General features: G+C 44.8%; 1 protein-coding gene across 1 annotated transcript in view; it reads left to right on the forward strand.

Moving 5' to 3' along the window:
* Positions 1-2,200: 2,200 nt before the first annotated feature.
* The window catches only part of LOC102238864 (guanine deaminase), a gene marked incomplete at its 3' end in the record, with an annotated part of 31,366 nt that continues 22,845 nt past the window's right edge, over positions 2,201-10,721 (forward strand). Inside the window, exon 1 of the mRNA XM_005884115.1 lies at positions 2,201-2,393. Within this exon, the coding sequence (XP_005884177.1) occupies positions 2,286-2,393 (108 nt within the window). The remainder of the gene's footprint in view (positions 2,394-10,721) is intronic.

A 10,721-nucleotide genomic window follows, 5' to 3' on the forward strand; every position in this document is an offset into this window, starting at 1 on the left:
TTGTGGTCTCTGCCCTGGTGCAATCGGTTGTGCCCCCAGGGAGGGGCCCTGGAAAAGGGAAGTTACAAGGGACCTGATTTTGCAAAGGTGCTTTCTGCCGGCCTGATGACTGAATCGACATGAGAGACATTCACGCGAGAAAATAAATACTCAGCTTTAAGTACGCAGGACCAGCACCCCTGACCCAATGCCACCCCCTCCCCAAATGCCTCCCACTCCCGTGAGAGACAATGTTCTGGAGCTCAGGATCCTATGGGTGAACATAGGTGTCCTGGGGCCCTGCGACCAGGTACTCCCGGGTTTGATGTCTCGATCTCTAAGAGTGTCACAGCATAGCCAAAAGCTAGGAACACTCCTGGGCAAGTGGAAGAGAGAAATCCAGACAAGAAAATGACACGAGGCCAAACCCTTTGGGCAAGTTGTGGCCAGCTCCCGTGACAAGACCTTCAGGTCCCTCATCAAAGACACTAGAGAGCAAATGGTGAACACCTCTCCTCCCTAACCAAAGAATACATAGCTTCCGTCACCCGTCACCCTGGAACTGCTAAGGCAGGAGCGTGGAAGGGGGGAGGCAAAAAGGTAGGGTTTTTATCTCACCCACTGAACAAAGAAGTCAGCAGTCTTGGGGCTTGCCAGGTATTCTTACAAGTTCTGGGAAAGCACTAACAAAGTAAAAGGGGGACCTTGGAAAGAGGGGGTATAAAACCCCTCAGACCCAAGATGGCATGCTCAGACTATATTCGGTTGCCCGCTTGTGCTTTATGCCAAGTGTTTGTGTTTTTGTTTTTTCTCCTTTTTTTTCGTGTGTGTGTGTGTGTGTGTGTGTGTGTGTGTGTGTGTGTTGGCGGAAGGGAAGCAGAAATAAATAAAAAAAGAAAAAATACATGATGATGGATTAATGGATATAATGATGCAATGGCAGACGTAGGATGCATTATGGAATAGAAATTTAGGGGCAGGGGTTTGCTACTAGCTTGGTGGTGGTTGCGGGGAGGTTACTTTAAGAGCTGACAATTGAAGTAAACCAGTAACAGGAAGAGCTGGCCAGGTGAAGACCCACAGGAGGCATGAGGGGCAGAAGGAGCAGCAGGTGCAAAGGCCCTGAGGAGAAGCCAGCTGGTTTTCTGGGAGGAGCTTAGTGAGGAACTGTGCAGGTGTAGTGTGGGCAAGGAATATGGACCTAGAAACAGTCTTAGCAGCACCGGGTCCAAGTTCCATTTTCACAAAGGTCGGTGATAAGGATGCTAAGGCCCACCTCATGGACCATAGTCTCCCGATTCCTAACCCATTCGCCATAATCTCCTGATTTTCCCACCAAGCCATGTCACACTGCCATTCCTAGCTAGTTGGCTTGAGTACTTATTTTCTAACCTGTGTACAACTGCAAATAAGTCAAAGAGATTAATTTAGGTGTGAGAAAACTTAGAATTGTAATTGTCTGTGGATGGACAGAAGGATCAACATATTGGCCTCAAAGTGAAGAGAGGTACTTTGGGGTCCAGATTAATTTTCAGTGGCCGGGAAGGGGGGGAATGAGGGGGGTTATGGGGGAGGGCTCCTATCAATTCTGTAGGACATGCTTCCAGACCATCAGGTTAGGACAAATTCTGCCGCTGGCAGAAGCTGAAAATGAAACTTGTCTGGAAGGTTGGCCGCTCTTACTGACCTTTCACCCTTGCCTGAACTTGTGCCAGGTCAGAGTGTGTGGGTGCTACAGGTCAAAGAGTTCAAGGTTTGACCACGAAGAGCCCTAAGAGCCTAAAGGAGAGAGAAAACAGGCAGGTGCAAGTCCAGGTGTGCCCACTAAAGGAAGGTGGAGGAGGCTGGGGGACAGAGAGCAGAAACACCTTTAGTGACCAATTCGAGGTCCGGGGCTGGAATCCTGACTCCTCCAGCTCCTTCCTTCATCTCCTGCCCCCTGGGTGGGTGACAGCCACCAGAGATGCAAAGAACTGCAGCGTGAGCCGTGATTTTGGAAACTCAAAGAGTTAATATGTCAAAAACCAACGCAGTGGAGGAGGGAAAGAGCACACCCAGGGAGCAGGGAGCCAACTCCAGGCAGGAACATCCCATTGGTATAGAAAAGACAGGGAGCCACCCCTGGGCGTGGCCTGCAGGGGGCAGGTGATCTCCAGAAAAGCGGGGGCAGGAGAAGCAGGAGCCAGTGCTGGGCGTGTTCAGCAGCTATCCACAGCTGCTGGAGTCCTTGCAGAGCCTTTGCCTGGTGCGCCTCTCTTGTCCTGAGGACTCCGCTGCTCTCCCCAGCTGACTTGTGTGACCCCAAGATGCCGCCCCTGGCGTACATCATCCGAGGGACCTTTGTCCACTCCACCTGGGTCTGCCCCATGGAGGTGCTGCGGGATTACCTCCTGGGCGTGAGTGACAGCGGCAAAGTAAGTGAGCGGGGTTCTGGTGCAGCCCATTTAGGGCGGGCTGGTGGAAGGAATCGCATGTGTTTCCCTGGGAGACCAGAGCTTGCTCCCTTCAGAGCCAGTGCCAGCTCCAGAGTAGAACTTGAGGGCTTGGCTGTGGGGGAAACCGCAAGAATCCTGGCAGGCCCGGGAGGAGTGTGGTCCTAGAAGCCAAACAGGCATCCCAGAAGCCAGGAGCTATTGGTGCGGCAGCCATCTAGGCTGTAGTGGAAGGGGAGCGAGGCTGTGCCCCTGAGAATCCTAAGAGATTATTTCCAGACTAGAACCTTGTCTATCAGGTGCCTGACATAGGCTAGGCGCTTTGTAAATGTCTCATGAAAGGAATTACAGAGGAGGGGAAATTTTATCAGTTTTGTTAGTCCTCTCAGTGCATAGAATCAGCAAAGTACTACTTTCATTCATGTGATCATTCAACAGACAGTATACTTCTAATGACTCGAACTGAACTTGGAATCCTAAAAGGATAGTCTGAGAGAAATTATCCACCCCCCTCCCCCCAACACCCCCACCCAGAGCCATTTGCGTGGAAGCAAGCAGTTCCATTTCAAGGTGCAAATGTCTCCTACCCGTGTATCTTCTACACTTCCTTTTCCCAACTGAGATTTCTACAAACAACATGGGTAACTTGATGTCTGATATCTACTGTGCCATATGCATCGGTGCTCACTGTAGTGGCCTGGCCAGTTTGATAAGTAAAAGGCATTCCATTTGTTTAGAAGAAAAACCCTAAGCTGGGATGGGATGTTTTTGAGCTTTCCCCCACCAGTTTGTTTAGCAAAAGTGCAGGTATTGGGTCAACGGTACCAATGAGGAAAGTTGTGGTCTCTGCCCTGGTGCAATCGGTTGTGCCCCCAGGGAGGGGCCCTGGAAAAGGGAAGTTACAAGGGACCTGATTTTGCAAAGGTGCTTTCTGCCGGCCTGATGACTGAATCGACATGAGAGACATTCACGCGAGAAAATAAATACTCAGCTTTAAGTACGCAGGACCAGCACCCCTGACCCAATGCCACCCCCTCCCCAAATGCCTCCCACTCCCGTGAGAGACAATGTTCTGGAGCTCAGGATCCTATGGGTGAACATAGGTGTCCTGGGGCCCTGCGACCAGGTACTCCCGGGTTTGATGTCTCGATCTCTAAGAGTGTCACAGCATAGCCAAAAGCTAGGAACACTCCTGGGCAAGTGGAAGAGAGAAATCCAGACAAGAAAATGACACGAGGCCAAACCCTTTGGGCAAGTTGTGGCCAGCTCCCGTGACAAGACCTTCAGGTCCCTCATCAAAGACACTAGAGAGCAAATGGTGAACACCTCTCCTCCCTAACCAAAGAATACATAGCTTCCGTCACCCGTCACCCTGGAACTGCTAAGGCAGGAGCGTGGAGTAATAAATTTAGAAAAATGCCATTTCCCCCAAGATAACATTAACTAGGAGTTGAATGCAAAGGTGAGTTCATTAAGTGGCTTCAATTTGTGGTGTAAAATGCCCCAATCACTGAATTGGCAACTCTTTACAGCTCTGCTCCAAATCAGTTGATTTCTGACTTCATACAGGGATAATGTGCCATAGATCATGTGTCAAGACTTGATTTCCCTCATTTTCAAAGTGTGAATGCCTCTCCTTTAGAGTTGCTTGGATAAATATCTTATTTACTTAAAATATTCAATATTCTAAACAGAAAATTATATCTCCATGAAATAAATCTGAGGAATCATCATGGTCTTTACATTTTTACTGAGCTCTGAAAGCTGTTCTCACACCATGGGATGAATCAGAGCCATCAAGGGTGCTTGTGACAGTGCTGGGGCCTGGGCATCATCCCCACCCAGAGCCATTTGCATGGAAGCAAGCAGTTCCATTTCAAGGTGCAAAATGTCTCCTACCCGTGTATCTTCTACACTTCCTTTTCCCAACTGAGATTTCTACAAACAACATGGGTAACTTGATGTCTGATATCTACTGTGCCATATGCATCGGTGCTCACTGTAGTGGCCTGGCCAGTTTGATAAGTAAAAGGCATTCCATTTGTTTAGAAGACATGACTTCCTCTGTTCCTCTCTCTCTCCCTTCTAGACCTCATCCCTTACTTCATATAAATTCATTTTGGCCTAGAGAATGGCAATGACTCACTACTTTTAGTGAGTTAATTAAAGCTCATTGAAAAGTAGGTTAATTAAAATTAATTCTCTAGTCAATATTTTAGTATGGGGCATTTTGAATTCAGAGTTAGTTTTTCTACTCAAGTGACATGTAGCTTTTCAAAAGAAAGACCCAGCCTGTATAATTCATTTGCAGATATTTAATTAATCGTGAGACGCTGTGTGCTGAAATATTACTAAACTACCTGATTCACATGTAACAGGGTCAGGTTGACTTTAAAGGTACATAAAAATGCTTTCGGTCTTTTAAAATATTTTTATTGATTTCATAGAGGAAGGGAGAGTGAGAGATAGAAACATCAATGATGAGAGAGAATCACTGATTGGCTGCCTCCTGTACTCCCCACACTGGGGCTCAAGCCTGCAATCCAGGCATGTGCCCCAATGGGGAATTGAACTGTGACTTCCTGGTTCATAGATCGACGCTCAGCCACTGAGCAACACCTGCCAGGGAAGCTTTTGGCCTTTTAATGAACACTTACATGGAGGCAAGAGCAAGAAAGAGAATCATTTGGAGGTAATGTCCTGCTGTAGCAGGAGAAAGTCCTGTGGAGGCAGATGAGATAATGTGTATAAAGCACTTATCGCATAGTAGTTGCTCAATAAATACTGGCCATTGTTATTATTTTTCTTTCACTGAAGTAATGATTTCATTTTTGCCTTTGATTATACTTAGCTTAATAGAATGTTCTCACTCACTGAATTGATTTAAAGTTCTTGAAAAATGGGAGGACAACTGGAGAGAAGGTAACGTTAAATGTCATACTGTGTGTCAGATACTTAGCCGGATTCTTTGTACACTGACAACCCTAGATTAAATATCATCATCATCATCATCATCATCATCATCATCATCATCATCATCACCCCTGCTTTACAAATGAGGAAATGGAGGCTTAGAGAGTTCTCTGACTTGGCTGTAGTCATAGGGAGTAAGTGGCAAAGCCAAGATTCACACCCATGCCTGTCTTATGTCCAAGGCCCCTGCTCTTTCCAGCAGTCCCTGCTGCCTCCTGTCATGAGGAGGGCTGAAGCTCTTTTGGGTTAGGGTCCCTCAACATAGTCTTATTGTTTTGACACAAAGTAGGTGGTCAGAGAGAGGAAGGGAGAGGGAAAGAGGGCTAGATACATCAAAGATGAGAATCATCGATCAGCTACCTCCTGCAAGCCCCCACTGGGGATTGAGCCTGTAACCCTGGTTTGTGCTCTGATGGGAAATCAAACTGAGATCTCCTGGTTCATATATGTATGTATAATTGATCTACATAAATGAAAAGCCATGAGTTGACACCAATACCTCTAATTTAAATTCAATACCATAGATTTTTTTCTAGCACTCCATATTTGTACCTCCCTTCTGAGATGCCTGACTCTCATTATCCACAATATATTAAAATATTTGCTTAGTGCCCCATATGTAATCAGTCTCCTGATCCTGATGGCTATCTCCTCAGCCACATCCCTGCCCACTGAATCTGTCTTTGACTCTCCACTTCCCCAGCCCAGGTCCCCTGGACCTATCAGCCTTCTCAGCCTTGACCACCCCCTTAGACCTGACTATGTTTGTATTCCTGGCCTCATCAGGCCCACCAGCCTGGGCTATATTAAGGGAAGGGAAGGAAAAGGAAAAGCACCAAGAAATATTTTATAAAGAAAAAATAAAGGAAGGGGAGGGCTGTTTTATTTATTTATTTATTTATTTATTTATTTGGTATGAAAGACAGTTTTTTAAAATGTAGCATTAATTGTCCCCAGCCTGGAGGCCAACTGTGGTTCAAATACTAGATTTACCACCTACCAGCTGTGTAATCTTGGGCAAGGTACTTAACCTTTCTGTGCCTCCATTTTCTCATCTGCAAAATGGGGCTAGTAATAGTATGTACCTCAAAGGGTTCTTGCGAGGTTTAAGTGAGTTAATACATGTAAAGTGTATAGGGCAGTATCTTGACAAGAGTAAGTACATTTAAGTATTTTTATTACCAGACATCTTATCGTTTTGGAACATGTTGCCTTATTTTTCTAATAAAAAGTTACTAAATACCAATGAGTCATTAGTGATGTCTTCAAAAGAGTTCAGAAAAATACTAAAGTTATTGTTTTATCTATCAAAAATGTATGTTTCATACAGCAAAGTGGGGCTTGTAAGGCTGCCAGAATTTGTACTTTTCTCAGAGTATTTTATCATGCCCTGAATTTAAAGAAAAAATTGTTGAAAGTTATTACAAGTTGCAAACAATCATAAATTAAAATAATGCTCCCTAGAAATACTAGTGTAAGCCACAAATTATGCAGTCTCAATTTGCATGCATCTTACGAGGAGCCTGCACCAGAGGTTGGTTTATGCTGTTAGAGAAGCAGGCACAGAGGTGTGGAAGGATCTCTGAGAAGATGGGTCAAGTCCAGCAGATGCTCCTGGCCTGCTCGGTGGCCTTGGCCAGTTCACATCACCGGGTCTGTTTCCTTACCTGTGAATTGAGAATCTTGGACCTGAACATCTAAGTACCTCATGCTTCCCTTTGGTGACATTGTAGCATGAATTTGCCACCTTTCTAGGCTGACTTTTTAAATTTTTTTTAAGGCAATCTCACTTCATCTTTCTTTTCCATTAATCTGTTGGAGGAGAATTGAGCGAATATGGCAATTTTCATCTGTGTCCAAAGCTTCAGAAATCTTGAGACCACATATTTTTATCTGATTTTATCTCCCATTACAGTGCCTACGAGCGGGTTTTGTGTAATGGGTTGCAATATATCTTACCTGATTTTGTTGGGTGGCCGAGCTGTTTCACAGTGGCCTGAAGAGGAGTTTACTCTGTTCCATAGCAACAAGCCTCTTGCCCAGATTGGCCATCTGGTGTTTGAAGCCTCTATCTTGCAGAGATTTTTTTTCTTTAGCTGATAGTCATTACTCATCTGCTCATCTGCTTTGTATTCTTGACATTCTCGTTATTGCTCATCCTAAATAGAGCCAGTTTCAAGAAAGAGAACCCTTGGAGGCTTGGAGGCACAGAAGGGATTTAATTTCCTCATCTGGAAAAGAAAGGGGCCAGATGGAAAGGTTCCTGATAGCTGGCACCATCTATGACTTTATGATTTGATGAAATTTGTTTTTTTAATGACTGCTGCATGTGCTTGCCAGCCCCCCTAGACTCTGGCTGTGAAGAGGAAGACCATGGCCATAATAGGCACTCTTTTTTTAATATATATTTTTATTGATTTTTTACAAAGAGGAAGGGAGAGGGATAGAGAGTTAGAAACATCGATGAGAGAGAAACATCGACCAGCTGCCTCCTGCACACTCCCCACTGGGGATGTGCCCGCAACTAAGGTACATGCCCTTGACTGGAATCGAACCCGAAGAAGGAGCGCTCCAGGGGCCCCTCCATAGTGTGGGAGAGGACTTGCTAAGAACCCCATGTCACAACTGGGAACCACTGCCCTTCCCACATTTCTGCCAGCAGGGCAGTGGGGAGAGCCCTAAGGGAGGTAGAGAGTTTCCCCTGAAAGTCACACCTGGTCCGGTCACCTGAGGCTCACGAAGTGCTACTCCAGGGAATGGCTGTCTGGACCAGCCTGCGGCCTTCTGCTGCCTTTCCCCCGACTTCAGGGCACGCTCTACAGCCACAGCAACTTCGTGCCACTGCTTGGATTTTACAGGCTGCCCTTGAGAGCACTAGGCTTTGGGGGGGAAATACTGGCTTTGCTGTCAGACAGAGCTGGGTTCAAATCCCAAGCTCTGCTACTTACTGCTTACACAGCAGGGCGTCACTGTGAATGAAATAGTAACTCGTTATTAGGACAAATCACTTAACCTTTCCAAGCCTCAGTTCCCCCACCTATAAAATTACAATAAGGCCTTCTGTCCTCCTAGGGTCATTAAATCAATCACAGCTATAAAGTATCTGGCCTGGCACAGAGTAGGTACTCAATGAAGGTTAGTTGACCTCCCCCTTCCTGTTCCTTCTGTGGTCAGCTTTAGGAGTCAAGAGTTCCAAGGAGAGGCCAAGTCTGTAACCTGGCCTGAGACAAAGGTGGCCTCTGTCCACACCCTAGATCAGGGGTGGGCAAACTTTTTGACTCGAGGGCCACAGTGGGTTCTTAAACTGGACCGGAGGGCCGGAACAAAAGCATGGATGGAGTGTTTGTGTGAACTAATATAAATTCAAAGTAAACATCATTACATAAAAGGGTACGGTCTTTTTTTTTTTAGTTTTATTCATTTCAAACAGGCCGGATCCGGCCCATGGGCCGTAGTTTGCCCACGGCTGGGTTAGAGCATCAGACAATGCACCAAAGGGTCATAAGTTCAATTCCCAGTCAAGGGTGGGTTTGCTCTCTGCCCCCAGTCGAGGAGCATGCTCGAGGCAACCAATCGATGTGTCTTTCTCACATTGGTGTTTCTCTCTCTCTCTCTCCCCTCTCCACTTCTTTATCTATTCATCTATTGATGGACACTGTGACATTATTTTCTAATGTGTTTGATGGAATGAAAATGTAGTGATTTGATATCTACTTTAACCAATTTTCTAAGAATCATAAGCTAGCTCCTCCTTAAAGATCTAAAATGCTATGTAGTCCCTTTTTCTTCTTGAATTACTAATTCTATTCTACTTCCCTCACAAGGTTGTGCTAATGAAATCTAGTTTTACACTTGAATGTCTTTTATTGAGCAACCAATAAAATAAAATTTGTGCTTGTAAATTTAAATGTTTAAAACTTCCTGGGACCAAAAGGAAGTTTTAAAATATATTACACATGTTGAAAGGCAATTTGTTATATGTGAAATTAAAAGGCTGTTTTTTACTCCAACTATATAAATTTATCTATAGATGAGTGTTACTTTGTAGAATGAATGAAATATGAGCACCATCAATTTTTTTCTTATTATTTATTTTTACACAAGAAAGTGCTGAGAATTATTTTCACATAAATCAAGTAGATGGTGATGGGAGGAGCAATATCTCTCAATTCTTTGAACTCCTGAGTTATTTGATAAAAATTATATATTAATCTATCATCAAAAATATTTTTAATAATCTCTCAGCAGATAAGCAATTAGGTCTCCTGTAAATTTTATTGAAAGTAAAGACCACAGTGCTAAAGAAATACCCTAGGGTGCCAGGCACAGGCATTGGTAGTAGTACATTTGAGCTTGATGACTGGATATTCCATCAACCATGTGCAACCCAGAAGAGGGGACAGTTGTGTTCATTTAGGGTTGAACTTGTGCCAGGTGTAGGTTAACTAAAATTCATAAACAGTACAAAGTAATACATGGTAGAATCTAAGCTGGACAAGGAAAGTGGTGAAAGAACACTGCTGATGAACTGAGGAAAAGTGGATGGGAGAAGGTAAAGGGAGGGCTTTTTAAGATGGAAGATTGGTTGGAGTAGTTGAAATGACAAATAGGTAAAAGAAGAAATTGTGATTTGTGAGTTTTAGAGGTAGAGCAGTTATCATGTGAAGTTCATGAACAAATGACTGAAGATGTGTTCATGAGAGTAGCTGGCCATGGTTTCAAAAGGCTTGTCCAGGTTGATATTATAAGGAAGAAAGAGCAGGGTGTGGAGTGGAGAGAAAGGGTGTGAGGCAGGCATCAACAGATTTGAATAATGAGAGAAAGGCTGGTGAAGGAGAGCAACAAAAAGAGGGGGAAGATGTTCTTGAAAGCTGAAAGGGGCAGGTCTTAGAGGAGCCTTCTTTGTTTAAAAGAAGCTGAAGGAAAAATGGTTTGGGAATGGCCGTGGTGGGTACCAAAGGCATCATACTCATTGCCTGAGCCTGATGTCTGAACACCTGCCCTTTGAGAAGCACAGGGGAAGCCATGTCCTTAGGGTAGAGCCCCAGCTACTAGGAGGGAGAAACTCAGAGCACATCTGAACGGATAGAGGAGTTTGGTGCTTATGGAGGGGCAGTAACAAGAGGTCGCAGTGAAGGGTTTTGGTAAGTGGAGAGGGGTGGGACGGAGCTCAGTCAGGGACAAGGAATACAGAGCTTTAATGAAAATAATGATACAGATCAAGATCCCTGGTGTATATGTGAGGAGCAGGTGAATTCTAGCTTGAGTGTCAACTGAAGATAACGGTAAAGAGGGTGGGTGGGTTTATACCAGCAGTCTTTTTTTTTTTTTTTAGAG

This window comes from Myotis brandtii, unplaced genomic scaffold (assembly GCF_000412655.1).
Source record: "Myotis brandtii unplaced genomic scaffold, ASM41265v1 scaffold8193, whole genome shotgun sequence".
NCBI classification, from domain to species: Eukaryota; Metazoa; Chordata; class Mammalia; order Chiroptera; family Vespertilionidae; genus Myotis; species Myotis brandtii.